This window comes from Marmota marmota, unplaced genomic scaffold (assembly GCF_001458135.2).
Source record: "Marmota marmota marmota unplaced genomic scaffold, marMar, whole genome shotgun sequence".
In the NCBI taxonomy this organism is placed as follows: Eukaryota; Metazoa; Chordata; class Mammalia; order Rodentia; family Sciuridae; genus Marmota; species Marmota marmota.
The window spans coordinates 20,223,018-20,243,769 of NW_026000242.1; the positions used below are offsets into that span (position 1 = coordinate 20,223,018).

Here is a 20,752-nt window from a genome sequence, read left to right on the forward strand (position 1 = left end):
ATGCCAGTTGTCTGATCCAAATGAGGCCTCTGGGCCATCACCAGCAGCGATCCCCCTGATTTTGGTCCCTCTCAGTCCTCATGAACTGACTTTGCCTCTGTTTTATCCGCCATCAGTGTCTGTGTAAATCCAAGTTCTCCAAGCTGGCTATAGTCACAGAGGCAGGCAACACAGGAGCAGGTGCTTGATAAATATCTGATGTTTACCTTGTTAATTACACAATATGATTCCTGATTCAATTGTTTTTACAGAATACCTCACTACTAAGATATTTTGGGTTTCTTCAAAAGAGAATCATTTTGCAAACTCTTAGAGAATTTATGAATAGAAAAATTACCAACTTTGCAAGGAGAAAAGTAACTTGGAGGTTCACCGCACCATGAATTCAGTTCAATAGTGAACAATGTGTTTACCAAATAATTACAGACTGTGATTGTGAAATCAAGTCTATTTCATGGAGGTGGGGGGAGGGGACGGGTGGGAAGCAAGTCATGACACACTTCTTGGCAAGTGTTCTTTTCTGTTATTAATTAAATGATGATACAAGCCAATTCATGCCACGTCTCACTATTGCTTTTTGAATTCTGTACAAATAGGAACAGGATTTAACTGAAGAGAAAGAGGAATGAAGAGCCTTCTGCCTCTGTGTTTGCTTTTTATAACATTTTCCTCTGCATTTCCTGCAGATCGAGAGGCTGAAAATGAGGAAAACATGCACCGGGCTCAGGTACTGTCTCAATAACTGTTTCTAACAGCTATCAGTAAAAATTTCATTTTTATAGCTCTCTCAGGACCTAAAAAGAGAAAATTCCTACGAGAATCCAGAAACTTCTTGCAAGAAGGAGGTACTTTTCACTGGTCTAGCTATAAGAACATCAAGGGACTGGGTGAGAGGTGAAGGGTGGGCCAGGGTGGAGGGAGCAGAATTTGCTACAACTTTGAAGTTAGTGAAGAATTAGTGAAAGGAGGGCAGGGGTGGCCCTTCCAGGAGTGGGGAATCTCCAGAGATGAATTTCAAGACAATCAGGAGGACCCAAAATCTATAACTCAGAGCCCCTAGTTGTACATACATGAAAAATACATTGCTTTAGAGATTTCTCCTAAAAATCAGTCCAGTTAATGGTTATATTTGCTTACATCAGATAAATCAGAAAAAGGGATAATCACCTATCTCTTCTAGAATTTGTTTTAAATAAATACCAAAATGAAAGTAACAGCAAAAATATGTAAGATGTGTCACTCTTTATCAGGTAGAATTCTCTTCTATGGAGGTCTGGTCTTTTATGGGTTGTATGGCTTGGCTGGTTCTAATTACTCATAAATCAACCTGTTCTTGGCATTGAAAGAACAGGGTGACTCTTTTATTTTCTCTTTGCTTCCTTTCTTTCATCTTTTCCTCATTGTTTATTTTCTTATTTTCCTCTCTACTGCCAGAAAGGATTTCAAGCCACTTAGTTTTATCCAGAGATGGAGATTTGCTCTCCGGTAGTCTGTGCCTTTTTCTGTCTTTTTGGTCAGGCATATCTCAACCAGTTCTACTCTCTTGAAATAGAAGGGAGTCATCTTGTTCAAAGCAAGAACAGGAGTCTCCTAGATGGCAAAATTCGAGAAATGCAAGCGTTTTTTGGATTGACAGTGACTGGAAAGCTGGACTCACGCACTCTTGAGATCATGAAGACACCCAGGTGTGGGGTGCCCGATGTGGGTCAGTATGGCTACACTCTTCCTGGATGGAGAAACCACAGCCTCACATACAGGTAATGCTTCTGCCAATGTTAAGTCCACCTGATCAAAAGGAATATGAATATAACCTCCGAGAAACAATGATAATAATCCCTTTATTTTATTGAGCACCCCCACATTTAGAGGTCATGTATTCCATCCTCCTGACAAGCCTATTGATATAAGCACTGCTGTTACTGCCACCTTACACAGAGAGAAACCAAAACAAAAGGTTATGGACCATACCCAGGGTTACATAGGAGATGGGCTCCAGCAAATATACTCTAACCTCTAGGCTCTGCCATCTGTGGGAGCTCAGGACCAGAAGCCCTGCCATCTGACTGCAGATGCCTGGGGCATGGATGAGTGTCTGCAGAGAGCAAAAGCACTCATATTAGAGGTGTGCATGTGTGTGTGTGTGTGTGTGTGTGTGTTAGAGCTGACAAATCTCTCATAGCTCCCAGTGTAAACATGTGGTTTGCCCTCAGAGACTTCAAAGAATAGGGGGCCAGCTCATTGCCAGAAAGAGGATGGTACATGTTCCCAATCTTAGAAAGAGGCAGTAACCTTGACTACCACTCTGAAACCTTTCTGATAGCTCTTCCTTCATCTTACTGAGTCTTAGGTCTTGAGATAAAAAGTGGGTTTAGCAAAACAGGAAATATAAACAAGTGAAAAATATTTTCCAGAGTTGAAAATATTGTGGCTCTTCAGTAAGAGTCTTAAAATAAAATTGAATTCCATATACATTCAAGAAAATAAGTCTCAATTATTTTAAAAACATATCTATAATAATGTATATAGATAAGCAAATGCATGTATAAGATTAATGCTGTCCCACTGAGGGGTGATCTTAGGGGAGTCATTTAATCTCTTTGCGGTCCCTTTGTTAAAGTATTATAATACTACATCATTCATAGGGAAACAGAAAGAATTGACTTAAATAGCATATGGGAAAGTATTTCGTTTAAATAAAGTGGTTTACAAGTATAAGATAACACCACCACACCAAAAATAACTGCAGCTAAAGATTGGTAAACCAGAAATGTATAACCAGCAATTCCTAAATTTTTGTTAATTTTCAAGAATAATGAACTACACTCCAGATATGGAAAAAGTTGATGTGGATGAGGCCATCCAAAAGGCTTTAGAGGTATGGAGCAAGGTTACTCCGCTAACATTCACCAGGATATCCAAGGGGATTGCAGACATCATGATTGCCTTTAGGAGAAGAGGTAAGGCTTTCCACAGAGAACAGTGTGGCTCTTTTCATCTCAGGTGAGCAGGCTGACCTGTTTCTCTCATAAATTGTATCTCTCTCAGTGCACGGTCGGTGTCCTCGATATTTTGATGGCCCCTTGGGAGTTCTTGGCCATGCCTTTCCACCTGGCCTGGGCCTGGGTGGCGACACTCACTTTGATGAGGATGAAAACTGGACAACCAAGGACACATCAGGTGAGTCTAATTTTCTTTAGGAACAAAGTCATATTATTCTAAAGAATATCTCAAAAGAAGAACATTGCAACAAGTTCCTTTTACCTATAAACTTCCCATTTCCCCACAATTTTCCACCTTCCAGGATGACATTGATGAAAGTGCTCAGTATCTATTCAGACTATGGTGCTTGTGTAGCTCAAAGCCTTATCCACACAACACCCTCATAAAGTTGCTAGTCCTGCCATGATCATTCTGCATCATTCACATACTCATTCATAAATTCACAATGCCTGAGGGTCCATCATGTGTCTAACACTATGTCAAGTGATGTGTGGGCCACACAGTTGCACTAGAAATTTCCCAGCCCTTCAGTGGGTTTTGATCCTATATGACGTGTGAGGTCTGTACCCACACATACACCATACAAGGCAGAATATGTTACGTGTTGTGTCAATGGTAGAAGTCATCTACTGCTTGAAGACTGAAAGAAAACTCTAGGGAAGTAATAATTTTGAGCTTATGATTAAAGAATAATGTGTGGTTTCATGGCCCATAGAGGATCTATTTAAAAGAATGAACATGTTATCATTCAAAGGAATTAGACCCTGGTTTTTATACCAAGTAAGTTGATTTTTTTTCATGGGCTTCACTGGCCCAGAGATATTTTATTACTTTTCAAGCAAATATCAGACATTTACTACAATAACAATGAGTGCATTTTAAAACAGAGCTGGCTCAGTAGATTGTCTGGTTCTCTCCATTCTTTTTTTCCCTATCATTGAACCAACAATCTCTGTCCCAGTGTCTGGCTTCAGGGTCCCAGAGAAGTACAGGTTGTAGCTCTCCTGAGAGGCAGCATGCAAGACTTCAGTTCATTCCTGACCAAGGGACTCCGGACAGTCAGTTCTATACTCTGTAAAAATGAAAGCCTCCACACAGAACCATCCATGGTCACACACTGCTGAGTTGGAGCATGTGAAACAATTGTTTTTAGAAGTGCTATGAGAAGAACAGAGGTCTATTATGGCTGAGCTTGAGGCAGCAGGGGAAATCTGGGGCTGTTGCTGCCATTGCCACAGGAGTTAGCATCACAAGAAGGGAATAAAGGAGAAATATGTTCATGTAAACAAGTAGATCATGGAGGGCTACGTGAAGATACTTGGTCTTAACCTACAGCCAGTGGAGAACCTCTGAAGAATATAAGTAGAAGCAATGTGATCACATATAGTAAAGCTGAGCAGCAAACAAAAACTGCTGACTTCACTTTTATTTATTTATTTTTATAATACCATCCATTTCTCAGTCTCCAGTTCAAGTCTTTTACCTATTCTGGGTCAAATTTCCCTGTGATGTTATGAGTGCCAATTATTAGTATTGAAATACTTCCCAGATATAAATGATGGTGCCTAGCTTGTAAAATAATTATTGTGCAGTAAGAATTTTCTTCATTCTTCTCTAATCTCAGATGCAACCATTCTCCTTTTGATCCACTCATGTATTCACATTTTCTATTTTATTAAGGGTTCAACTTGTTTCTCGTGGCTGCTCATGAATTTGGTCACTCCTTGGGGCTCTCTCACTCCAATGATCAAACAGCCTTGATGTTCCCGAATTATGTCTCCATGGATCCCAGCAAATACCCACTGTCTCAGGATGATATCAACGGAATTCAATCCATCTATGGTGAGCAAAATTATAAATCTGAATGTATGGGAACTAAATAGGAAGCTCCAGAAAGGAAGTTGAGAAAAAGGCTTCTTGAAATATTATGAAGCAAAACTCACTTAGGTAAGGTCCTTGTGTAGGCCTATTTCCTCACGCCTTCTTAATTTAGTGTGGTATTTCTTTTCTCGTCAAAGGAGGTCTACCTAAGGCACCTGCCAAACCACGGAGGCCCATGGTACCTCATGCCTGTGACCCTGGCTTGACTTTTGATGCTATCACCACCTTCCGCAGAGAAGTAATGTTCTTTAAAGGCAGGTAAACCCATTCCCTTAAACACTTCAATTTCTTAGGAAGAAATTTCTTTCCAAGGGATCTGGGGATAAAGTGGGAGTCATGGGGATGAGAAAATACTTTACATTTTATAACCATCTATACCGTTGGAATGTTTTACCATGTGCACTTATCATATATGTATTTGATACATTAACTTTAAATACTTAAATTCAAATTTTTGAATTACCATAATATAAGGAAATGAAGTCCAGTCTAGTCTCAGTGACTTCTTGGCCAAAAAAAAAAAAAAAAAAACTTATCACAATGGGATGTGGGAACCAACTCTTACCTGATTTCAGGAGTCTATTGCTAAATTGTCAAGAATTTTGTAAACCAATTCACATCATATTGGTAGCTTAAAATGGCTTTAGCTGGAGTGATCAAACTTTGGAAAGCAGCAAATGTTAAAATTTAGGACTTTTCTTACCTGGAGAGCCAGTTGTTAGACATGGGTCTGCATACCACTGACCATTTCTTAATGTTGCATCAAAAAAATGTTAGCTATAGTAGGAAATCTCTTCTCTAACTATATGTGATTTATTGGACCTAATTGTAGCACTGGGTGTCAACTACATATTCCATGATCACATTTTCAGAGAAAAGTATCGGGACATATTTCATTTGATAAGGATATACAGGCAAAAGGAAAGACTCTTTATGATTGGACTCCAGCACTGTTATTACATGCCATCGTTACCATGCTCTGACCACCAGAGGCTGAGAGACTATCTGTTATGGATATTGGAGAGGAATTGCTATGAGGGGAAGGGAGTATCATTCATAGATTCAGAATCTTACAGCCACAGGGAAACTCTGAGGAAATATTTTGGCATGCCAATGATAATATCTCTTCATTCCATAAAACACTAGCATAGAAAAGTTCCTCCTAGGATGCTTGATGTTGGCTTAGAATGCTGGGTGCTGCTGCAAAAAAATGAGAGCATTCAACTATTTCTAGGATTACCACGGGTAGTTTGCCTCTCTAAGTACCCAAGACTGTGGATGCTAAGGTATATCCTGATTTTTGTGGTCCAAAGGGTAGAACTAAACTCACAACCACCTAAATTTTCTGGGGGAAATTGTGCTATTTCCCTAAATTATTTGTATAAGATACCAACAAATTAGATAAAAGACAAGACTAGATTGCAACATTTCCATCAACACAGATTCAGAGGCTTACATGTGTGAAGTGTTTCTTGTTCAACACAGGCACTTATGGAGGATCTATTACGATATCGCCAATGTTGAGTTCGAATTAATTGCTTCGTTTTGGCCATCACTACCAGCCGATCTTCAAGCTGCATATGAGAACCCCAAAGATAAGATTCTGGTTTTTAAAGGTAAACTTGTTCATTGTGATTCCTCTTGTCCCTCTGGATGCCTGAACTAGACAGTGAGCATTTTGGTGTAGGAAATATAATCTTCCTGCATAAGCCAAATGGACAGGGCTCCTGTACTAATATGAGGTTCCTGCCAAAAGGGACAACCATCCAGGGATTCTCTGAAGCTGTGCATCCCAATTTCACAGGGATTAAAAGAAATCTGTGTGGTTAAAAAAAAAAGTTTATCCATTAATCCATCTCTCTTTTATGTTTCCTTCTTGTAAGGTTGTCAGATTTGGCAAATTAAAATCTGGGATGCTATGAAATTCAAATAAACAACAAATATATGTATACCCCCTGCAATATTTTAGATATGCCAAAAATTAGCCACTGTTTATTTGAAATTCAAATTTAGCTGGCATCTTCTATTTACTCCATCAATCTTAGTTTTAACCTGGACTTCATTAGATTATTACCCTTTGAGAGAAGGTGGGGTTTAAAATTTAGGAGAACATGTCCAAACACACTTGATTGTTTTGATAGAATTGATTAAAAGCAATCAATACAGTGAAGCCAGTTGATAAAAATATACAATACAATATATGCAGCTAACCAGTGGTAAGAAGAAATAGACATGAGATTACTTAGTCTGTAAGCACTGAAGCTGAGAAGAACTATGCATTTAGTGATTTTCAAGCTTCTTAAGACATTGCTCTTTTTAGGAAAGAGATCAGAAGATAATCACTTTCTCTGTTCCTAGATAAAAACTTCTGGGCAATCAGAGGGTATGCTGTCTTGCCAGATTATCCCAAGTCCATTCATACACTTGGCTTTCCAAGACATGTGAAGAAAATTGATGCAGCTGTCTGTGACCAAAGCACCAAAAAAACCTACTTCTTTGTGGGCATTTGGTGCTGGAGGTAAGTTTACAGACAATTGACCCTTTCCTTTTATTATGGATAACAATGTCCACATAGCATCACTTTGACCCAGACAAAAATAAAATGAATCTAGTCTTTTTTAAGTGAATTGTGTTGAAGGCAATCTCTGGTCAATGACATTTACCAAAGTAAAAGATGTTTTAATGAGTTCAACAGTCTTTTTCCAACTTAAAAAATAAACATAAGGTAAAATGATAAAGCTGTTGATGTCAACCAAATTGCCAATGACACAAAGAAATCCAGTCAAAATCTAGGATGGCTCCAAGCTGAGCCCTCAGTTTAATTTAACAATTTCTCAGAATAGCACCAGTCTGACAAATGATGTAGTCTTTTTCTCTGATCAGTTTTTATTTTCAAGATACTATGAACATAGTATTAACCAAACATGATCTTGGCCATATTTTTATTATTAATCCCACTAGCTTCCTTCTATCAGTCCTACTGTTCCCCCATATCTCTGCTTGACTCTAAATTGGGTATTAAGAGAATTAAGTTCCCCCAAAAATCCAGTAGAAAACTTTCAAATTCGTTTATGCAGGTATGATGAGATGACCCAAACCATGGACAGAGGGTACCCACAGAGAGTGGTAAAACACTTTCCAGGAATTGGTCTCCGTATTGGTGCTGCTTTCCAGCGTAATGGTAAACATTGATGCCTAAACTATTAGCATACTTGGGAGATTGTATTGACTGTAAGAGAAAGCAGCACAATATCTTACACATTTTGATTTTGGTGTAATTTTACTATTCTTTAAGTACATTCATGAAATAATAAACATCAACCCTATAGACATTGTATCACAGAGTCAGTAAGTGCTGAACTTCTCTCAAATACATGTAAAAAAAGTACCAAAATTAGTTTTACTCATCATTGAGAGATATTCCCAAAAGTATGAAAACTAAGCACACAAGCTGAACAATGATTCTTGGATTCATGTATGTAGTTTAAGGTACAAAACTTGGAGTTCATGGGTGAAAATACAAATTTCACATATCTGATAGTAGAACTGAGGTGAGACTCAGGAATCTATAATTTTAAAAGAAATTCAAGCAATTTAGTGTGCACAGTCCAGCTACTATATTTTCAAAGACGATGGCCTAGACCATGGGGTAATCAGAAGTCTTCAAGTGACACAATCTGTTATTACAATGACATCTAGCACAGAACCTCAAAACCTAAAACAGATAAAAGTGTAATAGGTTTAATAAAATGGGAATGTAAAGCCCAAAGCCAAACACACAGGGGTCTTCTCCTCCTCACAGGGATATTTTATTGAAACCTAGTTTGAGAACTCCTGGCATAGACCACAGTCTGGCCATAAAGGTAATAAGTCCCTTGAAACTTAAGCTTTATACCTTGGCTTCCCCCTCAGGAAAATAAAAATAATAGGATTTTTCACATGACAGAAGAAAAGTAAATTGTATCTATATAATTCCTCAAGTTTCTTTGTTCTTTATGTTATTCAATTCTATATTCATAAGATTTAAAACTAAGGAAAAAATTACACAGTTACGCAAGATAACTCATCACAATTCTCTTTCTCTAGGGTTCTTCTATTTCTTCCGTGGATCAAAGCAATTTGAATATGACATTAAAGCAAAGAACATAACCCGAATAATGAGACCCAATACTTGGTTCAAGTGCAAAGAACCATTAGACTCATCATTTGATATTAGTATCAAGAAGCAAGCACATTCAGGAGGAGTAAAGATATCATATGATAAAAGATTAAGCTTGCTTATTTTCATTATTGTTCATCTGCTGAGAAAAATATATAATTCTTGATAAATTCATATACTTCAAATAAACCCCAAGAAATCTCTTAATCAGAATCATGCTTAAATGGAGAATAGAATCATTCTTTAACATCAAGTTACCAATCCCAGTTCTAAATGCTTATTGGTTTGAGATCCAACAAACATCTTGAGCTACCTGATTCTTTTAAGAGGACATTATTAGGTAAAACAAAATTTCTGACTCTACTTCAGTGTATTTTATGCTTTGTGGATGTGAAAAAGTAAGATTTTTTTATAACTAAATACTAAAGACATTTATTAAACCATTTTGTAGCATTCTATTTTGTCTAGTCCTTTGGTATTTGAGAGACCCAATAACTGCATCCCTCATCTCTATGCATGTTCTGAATTCACCAATCAAATAAGTTATTCCATCTCCCAAAGAAAAGGATAAGAAATTGGACAGACACAGGATGTGTTACAGTAGAGACAATTCCCCAAAAATTAAGGAACTAAGAAGAGTAGGATAGAAATGTTCCCCCTCGTTTCACAAACATTGACCATTTAATCATTCTTTAGATAGGATAAAATCAAGTTTTGCACACACTCATCTCATATACAAAAAATGTAAGGATCTCTCCCATGTGTTTAAAATCTATGGGTATCCACTGAGCCTGTGGATAGAGTTTCTGTCCTCTTTTTCCACCTGTATTCATTGAGTTTCTCAATTCTTGTAATAAAGTTTTACGTTTATAACCTCCATGCTAATCAGTTAGCAAAACTCTTCATACAGTTTCTCACTCAGAAGATGGGAGATTGTCTATTGAACTTAATTCTGACAGGGTGACATATTGAGTGTGTGTTAACTGGTAGAAAATAAGTATGGAAAATCTCATGAACAATGAGCATAACTGACACTTATTGATCCCTTCTGGTTCTCTCAGGAGCATGTAATCAGGTCTAAAAAAAAAGAAAAGAAAAAAGAAACAGCTTTAAAAACAAGCATGAACAAGACTACACCAACAAGTGTTATTCACTTTGGAGATTTGAGCAGTTGAGGTGGAACAGAAATCAATTCACACAGAGATGATCTATTTCAATTTTTCTTGTCTGAGGACAAAGAGAGAAATATATCATGATCTTTCTATTATTTTTTATGGGTGAGCTCTCTCAAAACACTCACCTGAATGAATCATTTGTCTCACAGAAGATTAAGGTGAGTTTCTTTGGTCTTGAAGTTATTTGAAACACACAACATATTTTCAGGTAGACATTCAGTCCCTTGTTTGTGTTCAGGAAGAATGGTAATTAAAAAATATTTTTGCCAGGTTCAATGGCACATACCTACAATTCCAGGAGGCAGGAGGATCACCAGTTCAAAGCCTGCCTCAGCAACTTAGCAAGGCCATGTCACAAAATAAAACACAAAAGGGGCTGGGGAAGTTCAATCCCTGGTACAAATATCGCATATACAAATCTCCTGGTACATATTTCACATACTTAAATTGGTCACAATATCCTGAATTTTAATTCTATATTCATTTATTATCCAGAAATCTATCTGTAGTCATAGGGAAATCAAAATCCAGTTGTTACTTTGAGAAATCCCTTAGCATTCAGTCTCTAGGACAGATCAAGAAAATATAAACAATAGTTAACAATGAATGTAGACCTTCTTAAAGTGAAAATTTTCCAAAACAGAGAAATGTTTCTGTCTGATCCGTATATGTAGTTTGTCAGAGTGTTTTTTGCTTAATTAGGAATAAAGCCAGATTTTATTTTAATCTTAAGATTTAATACTTCATTTTTGCCCATTTTTAGACTATAGTGTTCAATTCTATTAGTAATAAATAATGCAAGCATTTATTGTCAAAATTGCTTTATTCTTCCAATTTTTTAATTTTTATTTTTCTGACAGTTCATAGTTTCAAATTTTCTGAACTGTTATTTTTAAAAGTTAGTTGTAAAAAGGCATCTGGTAGGGGCATTTCAACGGGACAAATTCAGAAAGATGAACGGAAATTGCCAGAGTCTAAAATCACCCAGGAAATACCATATGGATTCAAAAGAATCACATTTGAAAATAAATCATAAATTATAGGGTTATCCAAATGAATGTAATCTTATTAGTCATAATATGATAATACCTGAGATAGACTTCAATCAAGAGGGCATCTTGTTATTTTTTCACGTAACAATTAACTTGGTGTTAAACTGTGGCTCAGCCTCATCCATTCAGCGGATACTCACTCATTTCCCACTAGAAGTCAGATGCACTGTCTGTTGAGACATATTTGTTCATTCAACAAACATTTCCTGAATGCCAGACAGGGCTTCAGGGGCTGTGGATGCAGCAGTGAACAAAACAGCAAAGCCCTGCCTTCGTGGATATGACATTCTACTCAAGCAGAGAAACCACAAATAAACAAAAATTTCCAAATATGTCAAAGATGAGACCTGGTCTGAGGAAAAACAGAGCAGACTGTGCCAGTGCCCAGCTTGTTTGCCCTCTGCTGAGAGCTTGGTGGTGGGTACTGCCCCCTGCAGGCTGAGCGCAGGCCTCCCGGGAGTTCATCTAAGGGGAGGGGTGGAGGGAGACTGGAGGGCTGCAGGAAGGGAGCAGCCAGGTGTCTCCCTCTCCCTCCCTTGGCAGCATCTGTACTAGGCCTGTGTCTCCCATTCTGTAGCTTCTGCCACAACCACCGTGGTCTCTGCTCACACCAGGTTATCCAGGTGGCTCCCTCCTTCCTCCCTGAGAGCAGGAGGCTTGTGGATTCCTGCTGGTTCCCCCTGCTCCAAATACTAAGAGTGATTTTTGTTTTCCTGGTTGATACTTGACTGATACTTAGGGGAAGGGAACACAGAGAAGAGAGAGTAAAAAACTGTGTGTCCTAGAATGAATTAGATGCACACATGGTGAAGACCTGAGACCTAAATATGAAAGAAGTGAGCAAGGAAACTGTATCTGAAGAAAAGAGTGCTCCAGGGGGGTGCCAGTAAGTGCAAAGGTCCTGAGGTGGGAATGTGCTGTACTTAACTGAAGAACAGTGAAGAATCTCCTGTGGCTGGGAGAAGTTGAGGGAGGCACAGAGTAAGGGGGATGGCGGTGAAGTAGGAGAGGTGTCAGATAGACAGATCATGTCAGGCCTTAAAGGCCATTTTACAGACTTTGGATTCTAGAGAGATTTAATCTGAAACATTAGTATATGACTTGTATTTTGGGGTAAGAGGGCTGTCTACTCTGAGAACAACACACCAGAGTAATAAAGTTAAAAATTAAAAAAAAGAGATCCATTAGGAGGCTACCACAACAATCCAGGCAGTAGATGGTGAAGCAGTTAGAAATAGTCTTGAGCATATTTTGAAGGGAGGGATGATGGATTTCTTAAAGCATTGTATGTGTGCTGTGATCTAAAGGGAAGAGTCAGCTGTAACCCCACTTTCTGTTCTGAAAACGTAGAAGAAAGAAGTGTGCATTCACTGGGAGGTGAATAACTGTGACAAGAAAATCAAGATGTCCAGTAGGCAGTTGGATGTATATGTCTTCCGTGCAGAGAAGAACCTGGGTATGGAGATAGAAATTTGAGAGGGGGCCAGGTGCAGTGGTGCATGACTGTAATCCCAGCTGTTCTGGAGGCTGAGGCAGCAGGATCGCAAGTTCAAAGCCAGCCTCAGCATCTTAGGGAGACCATGAGCAACTTAGTGAGACCCTGTCTCAAAATAAAATATTAAATGTTTGGGGATGTGACTCAGTGGTTCAACCCCTGGGAAAGAAACGAAGGAAGGGGGGCAGGGAATGGAAGGGAAATGGAAGAAAAAGGAAAGGAAAGGAAGAGAAAGGAAGGAAGAGATTTGAGAGTTATCATTATGTAGAAACACGGAACATGGGACTGGAATAGGTTACCTAGGTGGTGACCCAGATAGACAAGAAGAAATTGAGAACTGATTTCCCCATCATTAATTAACAGATTAAACTTTATTGTACCTTTCTTTTTTTTTTTAATCTCCACAGCAATCCCTTTTATGCATGTGGGTACATTCTTCTGATTGAGTGTTCATTCTCTGCCATGTGTCACTGAGCTCACTACTTCACCCTGCATGACTTACCGGGGCATGGAGTCTCCAGCCCAGAACATGGGCATATTCTGCAGGAGGAATGGAGAGGCACTCTATCTTGCCCTATACTCACCACCACTCAGAACCAAACAAAGACCCCTTCCACACATTTATCTTTTCACCTCTGACAACCTGATTCTCCTGTTCACCCTCAAACCTGTAGCTATTCCCAGCAGGGTCCATCACAATGTGCTTACGGGTTGTGCTGCAATGTATTTCACCAAAGTTCTGATTTCACAATTACTGTGGTTTATTTTCTCAATGTGTGTAGAGTAAAAAGAAGAAACACAATGCATTCCCCATTAAGCAATCCTACAACACAGCAAGGGACAACTGATGGTAACCTAGGTAATGCTGGACCCAGCGGCACCTGCATAGGGTCCTGCAGGCATTTTTGCAAACTACAGTTGTCAAAAAGGCTCAGAGGAACCCAGCTATGCCTCAACTCCCCACCCTCTCAGCCTGAGAATCCCTAATTCACAATAAAAAGAATAAGTAAAATAATTGACTTGCAAGTTGTTTGTATAGAGCGAGATTATGCAAATAGTCTAGTGACAATCTAAATTTTTATTTCACTGTTTTCATGTCCATGACCTTATCTGTTTCTGAAGATAACCCTTAATGGAAGGAAACACAGTAGATAACAGATCCATTTTATTACTTACAGAGAAGAAAACTAGGATACACACTAGCTGATAACAAAGATGGAATTTATAACTTGGCAAATGCTTCTGTGTTCTTTTTACTACAATTCTTTCATATATGACAATCTTTGTCTTCCATCCTGTGTTTTTGTGGTTGAGGACTATTTGTTTTAGCCTTCACTACCCTCTTTTTAAATGTAGGGACCATGAATTAAGAGTCTTTTATTCAGTGTAGAGTCTAATACCAAGGGGACCTCAGAAATGCATGTTGATTGAGATTAGGAATCCTGTGGTGACACCTCCAGGGTCTTGTTTGGGCCTTCAGTTCCCTGGATTTATTTATTTAGGTACTGGGCATTGAACTCAGGGGCACTGAATCACTGAGCCACATCCCCAGCCCTTTTTTGCATTTTATTAGAGACAGGGTCTTGCTGAGTTGCTTAGGGCCTCACTAAATTGCTGAGGCTGGCTTTGAACTCACAATTCTCCTGCCTCAGCCTCCTGAGCTGCTGGGACTACAGGCATGTGCCACCATGCCCAACAATTCCCTGAATTTATTCCATAAGACACAAACCTAAGGTATCAATGATTTGGGGAGTATTAAAATACAACTCACTGAATGATAGAATCCAGAGAATATTCACAGGCTGGAGGTGGAGCTCAGCGGTACAGCGCTCGCCTAAAATGCATGGGGCCCTGGGTTCAATTCTAGGCTCTGCAGGAAAAACAAAACATTCAGTCATTTTAAAACTTTATACCCAAACTCGTAACTGCCAAAGGCACTCCAAGGACTGTAAGACACTGGGAGCAGGTCCTAGTGGGAGCAGGTGTTCACAAAATACAGAGCCGCTGCTTCCTTAGGAGTTCACATCATAGTGCCCAAGTCGCTAATGTTCAATTTCCTGTGGAGGCTGCAGCCCAATGTTGCCATCTAGTGGACTGGGCCAACCCTGATCCTCTCCTGTAGGCACCACCTCCAAGGGGCCTTTCTGCTCCTGTCCTCTCTTACTGAGAGGGAGCTATCCTGCTCCTTGATTGCAGGCTGTTGATCTTGGGTTTGGATTGCTGGGTCCCCCTTTTCTTATCCTACGTTTAAATTCCTCATGGCTTTCACCTCATTGTGGGAATACCTTGATCTTAGTTCCTTGCTTCATTGCCCTGAATGAGAGAACCCGAAAACAATGATTGACTGATGTTGCTGCACTTCCAACACCTGGCCTAATTCCTTGGACCTTCTCCTGTAGATATCTGAATTCTCCCCTCTTTTGAGAAAGGTGTAAGAGCTGAGCTGTTCTAACTGAGCTCCAGTGCCTTTACAAAAGAAAATCATTCATGCTTTGAATATCTGTGAAGAAAGGGCCATATTTTCTCTCTGCATTTTACTATTTGTTTCTTCCAGCAGTAATTCTCAAGCCTGGATATACAATAATATGGGAAGATTTTTAAATTACCAATAATTGGGCTCCTCCACTCTAGACCAATTAAATCACAATAGCAGGAGAGTGGAGCCTGAAATTCCTAACAAGTTCCCAAGTGCTATCTTTTGGATCTTAAATGACCCCCCAAAGGTCCATGTGTTAAAGGATTGATCCTCAGATGGTGCTATTGAGAGGCAGTAGAAACTTTAAGAGGTGAGGTCTAGCAGAAGGAAGTTTGCCACTGAGGGCATGCCCTTCGAGGGGCAGGGGACCGCAGACCCTCCTTTCTCTCTTTGTTTCCTGGTTGTCATGAGGCATGCAGCTTTGCTTTTCTGCCATTAGCTCCTGACATGCTGTATTGACTGCCCACAGGCCCAACAGCAACAGAGTCAGCCCACCATGTCCTGAAACCATGAGCCAAAATAAGCCTTTTTTCCTTATGAACTGACTTTTTAAGGTATTTGTCACAGCAGTGGGAAGCACACCAGGCTATGCTGATGCTGCAGTTCAGGAGAGTACACTTGGCCATTGTAATTTGTACCGCCCCACCCTCATTTATTTTTGTCCTTCTCATTCTATTGTGGCTACAATAATGAAGATCTGGGAACACAGACAGAAAACCAAAGAAAATATGTGAAAAGACCTTAGTCCTATGACCATTCTTGGGTCTGATTCCATAAATTTAACTTCCGGATTTAGATGAAGGCAGCTAGCTCCCACCCGTGCAGTCTCCTCTAACTGTCCCAATATCTGTGCCACGAGTTCATCAACTAGAAGCCAGCCTCACATTCATTTGGGCTTCTTAATGAGCAGCCACTCCATCCTTAAGAAAATAAGCAACTCCCTTACCTGGTGCTGAGGACTTGGAATTCTAGCATGACTGATTAAAGCCAGTTGTGAAATATTTTTTCCCAGAAAAGAGCACCACCACCTGAACTCGGCAGATTTCTGAGTCTTCAGAAATCAATTGACAAACTACTTCAAAAGAGAATATGCTCATGAGAATAATCTGAGGTCAGACAGCATCTTTCTGTCTGTCGTGATGCCTGGTGTGACTAGATGGTCAGGGGAATGGGAAGTGCTTGTTTGTGAGACAATTTCTGATTTATTCTTCTTGCCCAGGGAGGGCTGCCATTAATCACTTTCTCTTTTTTTGCCCCTTTGGTTCTGAGTGAAGGAAGGAGAGGACAAGTAATTTCCCAGTGCTTATGAAAGCCCAGGACAGTAGGTATAACTAGTCAATGGCAGAGCCAGCTGGGTTTAGCTTGAAGAGAGCAGTTCCCAAAGAGGGTAATTCTATCAAGGAGATCAAGAACCCCCATTTCTAGGGCTTTATAGCAACTATATTCCACAAATCTCCATGAATTTATTAGAAGAAAATATTAGACTTAGCCAGTAACAGAGCATTCAAACCAATGACCAGAGGAATAAAAACAAGTCACCAAACTGGACATCTGTGGTCACTTCCTCCTAAGCACAGACCTGGAGTAGCTTTATATTAACCTCTCATAAAATTGATCCTTGACTCAGTGGAAACTGAAAGTCAAGCCTTGTTTTCACAATTTTCTGAACTCAAATCTTCAAATCTTAAGCGTTATTTAAACTTTTCCTTGCGCCATCTAGTGGAAACTTTGGTGAACTGAAAAGGGACTCCCCTGCAGGATCCCTCCATCATTCCATTAATAGAAAAACAGTCTATTCCAGTGTCTGGATAATTTTTATGTGCCTTTAATTTTCTTATGCATTGGGGATTTTGCTAAAAGGCCTTGAGTAGGGTCTGACACTCTGCATTTCTGACCAGCTCCCAGGTGCTGCTCATGCTGAGGTTCTCCAAACAACTTTTTTAAATTTTTTTTTTTAATAAAAAGCCTTTATTCCATTTAAACTGTTGTTATAGATTACACTAGTTAAAGTGCCAAGAGAAAACCTAGGAATGAAAATTTTTAACATATATTTTTCCTTTTTACCTAAGTTATAAGCCCAAAAGTCACAATGGAAAAACAGAAAATTTTGACCAAATAAAAACTTAATCCTCTACATGGAAAAAAAAAAATTTAAAGAAACACACACACACACACACACACACACACACGAGACAAAACAGGAAAAAAGTTTTCTTATGGAAAATGATCATTTCCTTCTTTAATGTCAAAAGCTCTTTTAATATCAGTAAGAAAATAACCACCAAGTCACAAAAATCAATGACCCAATTATAGGAACAAACAGTTCCTAGATCGCCAAGACCAATGTAAGGAGAGCTTACACAGGAATCTATGCTTGACCTCACTCATAATTAAGGAAACACAATAAAAAGCATTGAGTTTTTTTTAACCGCTCAGATCGTCAATTTTGTGTTTTTAGTGGTACTGAGAATTAAACCCATTCCCTTTTGCATGCTAAGCACACACTTTGTCACTGAGTTACACCCCCAGCCCCTTATGATTTTTTTTTAATTGGTGATGAGAATACAAGATAATAGAAATTCCCCTATCCTGTTTTGCACTTGTAAACTGTTACATTGTAGTTGATGGGCAATTACAATATACCTTCTAATCTAGTCAACACCTCTTCCAAGAATTTATCCTAAGCATTTATTCACACACATATACAAGATGAATAACATAGATATTGCAGCATGGTTTTTCATTGGAAATCATTATTTATACTCTAAATAAGTCTTTTGGGAACTGATTAACTGTACATGCATACAACTGAACACAATGCAACTACTGAAAAGAGTGACCTAGTTCTGAATTGTTATATGAAAAGATCTCAAAGAACTTCATCAAAATTAAAACACTTGCACAATGATAGGAGCTTGTTAAGAGGATAAAAAGAGAATATACAGACTGGGAGAAAATATTTCCAAACCACACAGCTGGCTAAGATTTCATACCTAAGAAGTGTAAGAAATGCTCAAAAATTCAATTTTAGAAATCCAATTGGAAAATGAGTAAATGACATGAAGAGACGTTTCACAGAGGAGTGGACCTGGATAGCAAATAAACACAGGAGAAGATATTCAACATAGCCTAGAGGAAAATGCAAGTTAATACCACAGTGAGACATCACTACAATACCCAATAGGATAACTAAAACAAAACATATGCCAATATCAGATGCTGGTGAGAATATGGAGAATCCAATGTCTCAGACATTGCCAGTGAGAATGTAAAATAGTACACTTTGAGAATACGAAATGTACCTTAATATAAAGAATTTGGCAATTTTGAAGAGGAAAAAACTAAACATACATACCAGTAATTGCCTATTTATACTAAAAAAAAATTAAAAATGTATATTCACCAAAAAAATAGTAAGTAATTTTTCATAGAAGTTGTTTTTATATTAGCCAAAACCTGGAAACAACCAAAATGCTTCTTAACAGGTAAATTGTTAGACAAACGCTGGTCTACCCAACCTATGGAACATTATTTAAAAACTAAAAGAGACAAAGTTGGATAAAAGTTTTGAAGCCCAGAAAACCTTACCCCAAAGTGACGTCCTCAGTAGCAGTTTCTTTCTGACCTCTTTTGCCCTCTTGTCTTTTACCACTCACACTTTCTTGAAGCAAACCATGAACTTAGAATTCTTCTTTCCCAAGTCAGGTCATAGAAACCTGAACTCCTTTTCACCAAAGCCAGCTATAAAGTCCAATAATGTTACTACAACTTTCTGCCACCTTTCTAAGAGTTGATCATGAAGAAATTCTGTGACCCACCTTGTTTGGTTGTAGGTCATAAAATCTGATTCCCAGGAAGACGGAATGCTACACAGAGACCAAGAATATGAACAGGCTGGCTTTGCTGGGTTTTCTCCTGCAGTCTGTTACCTGTAGGTCACAACCTTTAGCCCAATCATATTTCTAAACTGCTGTCCATGCTTCATCCAACCTAAGTAGAAAAATGGATAGTTCACCCTGGGTCTTTGGGTCTTCAATCTGAAGGCTCTCATTTCCTATAAAACTATGATCAAATAAATTTCTTATGACTTTCCTCCCACTTATCCACTGCCAGATTGTTTCAGCAGATTCTAATATGAAGTCTTTGGAGAGAAAATGTGAACTTCTCAATATATGCAACAACTTGGATGGACCTCAAGGATATTATGCTAGGTGAAAAAAACACCAGACTAAAAAATGTCACATGTTAGATGGTTTCATTTATATAATCTCAAAATGACAAAACTGTGGAGGGAAGACAGAAGAGTGGTTGCCAAGGTTTAGAGACAGGGGAGCACACATAACTGTAAAAGGGTTGCAGCTCTATGTGGTGATGGAATAGTTCATATCCTGATTGCACTGATGATCATGAGAGTCCACACGTTGGAACAATGAGGGAAATACACACATTGTACTAATGACAATTTCTTGCTTTTGATGTTTATAGTAATTATGTACAATGTATCCATTGGAGGGTGAGTGATTGTGGCAAACTGGGTCCTTTCTACATAATTTTTGCAAATGTGAATTTATAATCATTTAAAAATAAAAGTGTTTTTTTCTTTAAATCAGCCATGCATTCATATTACTTTTAATACTGGGTTGTGTATTGAAAAAAAATTGTAAGATTAAATGAGAAAAGCTAAGTCAAGAAATATGTATATAAATGTGCTCTTATTTTTTTTTTTAGAAAGGCTATTTTTACTAGTATGTGTACTTACATATGGACAGAAGTTTCTTAAGTGATAAGCAGAAAACAAGCAGCAAAGACTGCCCCTGGTGGATGGACTGAGTGAACCTAGACTAAAAGACATTTTTAAAAATTAAACAGGTCTCTATTAATATTTGTGTGGAGACAACAAACATTAAGAGGCACAAAACTCAGAAAATCAAAGTTTATGTTCACTCACATTCATAATTCAATAAATACCAGTTATTGTTATCCTTTCCTTCCTTAGGTTTTTATTCTAATTGTGAAAAAAAAAAACACAAAGTTTATGGTAATGATGAACTATTTCTGTATTAACCTTTGTACTGAAAATAAACTGATTCAATAGTTTTAAAATGTTAATATCCCATCAAATTTAGTAGGACATTAAAACACTTGCAAATTACTGAGGTGGTCAACAAACCAAATACCTATCGAGTCAGGCAGGCAAGATAAATGTATGAATTGGGAAAGGGTTAGTATTCAGGGGAAAGGGGGAAGGTGGCGAACTAGGGGGGCGAAAAACACCAGTAAACTGGAAAGAAAAAACACCCAGACAAAGCAGTAAAATGACAAAAAAAAATTATAAGACTTGTCCTGGACCAAACACATCTTTGTCCAACCATAGTGATGACCAATGCCTATCTGTTTTCATTGCATCCTATTCCACTACAGACAGACGTAATTGCTAGGAAGTTCTTTGGCTGAACTGATATTTACCTTTGGTACTTTCTCCCCCATAAATCCTGAATATGAGTATTTCCTCCA

General features: G+C 38.5%; 1 protein-coding gene across 5 annotated transcripts; it reads left to right on the plus strand.

The window, feature by feature from the left end:
• Nucleotides 1–566: 566 nt before the first annotated feature.
• Nucleotides 567–9,677, plus strand: Mmp27 (matrix metallopeptidase 27). Of its 5 annotated transcripts, none has more exons than XM_048795769.1 (10): nt 567–727; nt 1,519–1,757; nt 2,809–2,957; nt 3,046–3,177; nt 4,681–4,842; nt 5,022–5,139; nt 6,367–6,497; nt 7,240–7,399; nt 7,959–8,062; nt 8,968–9,677. In XM_048795769.1, exons 1-10 carry the CDS (start codon nt 626–628, stop codon nt 9,204–9,206), a joined length of 1,536 nt encoding a protein of 511 aa, XP_048651726.1. In that variant the 5' UTR covers nt 567–625; the 3' UTR covers nt 9,207–9,677. The 5 variants fall into 5 exon arrangements, with proteins under 5 accessions (XP_048651726.1, XP_015345431.1, XP_048651729.1 ...); XM_015489945.2 differs by having other exon boundaries at nt 568–727; nt 5,019–5,139; nt 8,968–9,675; XM_048795771.1 differs by having other exon boundaries at nt 597–727; nt 1,637–1,757; nt 5,019–5,139; nt 8,968–9,674.
• Nucleotides 9,678–20,752: the final 11,075 nt, after the last annotated feature.

What these genes read in the sequence shown, in the direction of transcription:
- Mmp27 (XM_015489945.2), top strand. Translation starts at nt 626, where the DNA reads ATGAAGAGCCTTCTGCCTCTGTGTTTGCTTTTTATAACATTTTCCTCT. An exon ending in GACAACCAAGGACACATCAG is followed by an intron (nt 3,178 to 4,680) that starts GTGAGTCTAATT and finishes TATTTTATTAAG; the next exon opens with GGTTCAACTTGTTTCTCGTG. An exon ending in GTAATGTTCTTTAAAGGCAG is followed by an intron (nt 5,140 to 6,366) that starts GTAAACCCATTC and finishes TGTTCAACACAG; the next exon opens with GCACTTATGGAGGATCTATT.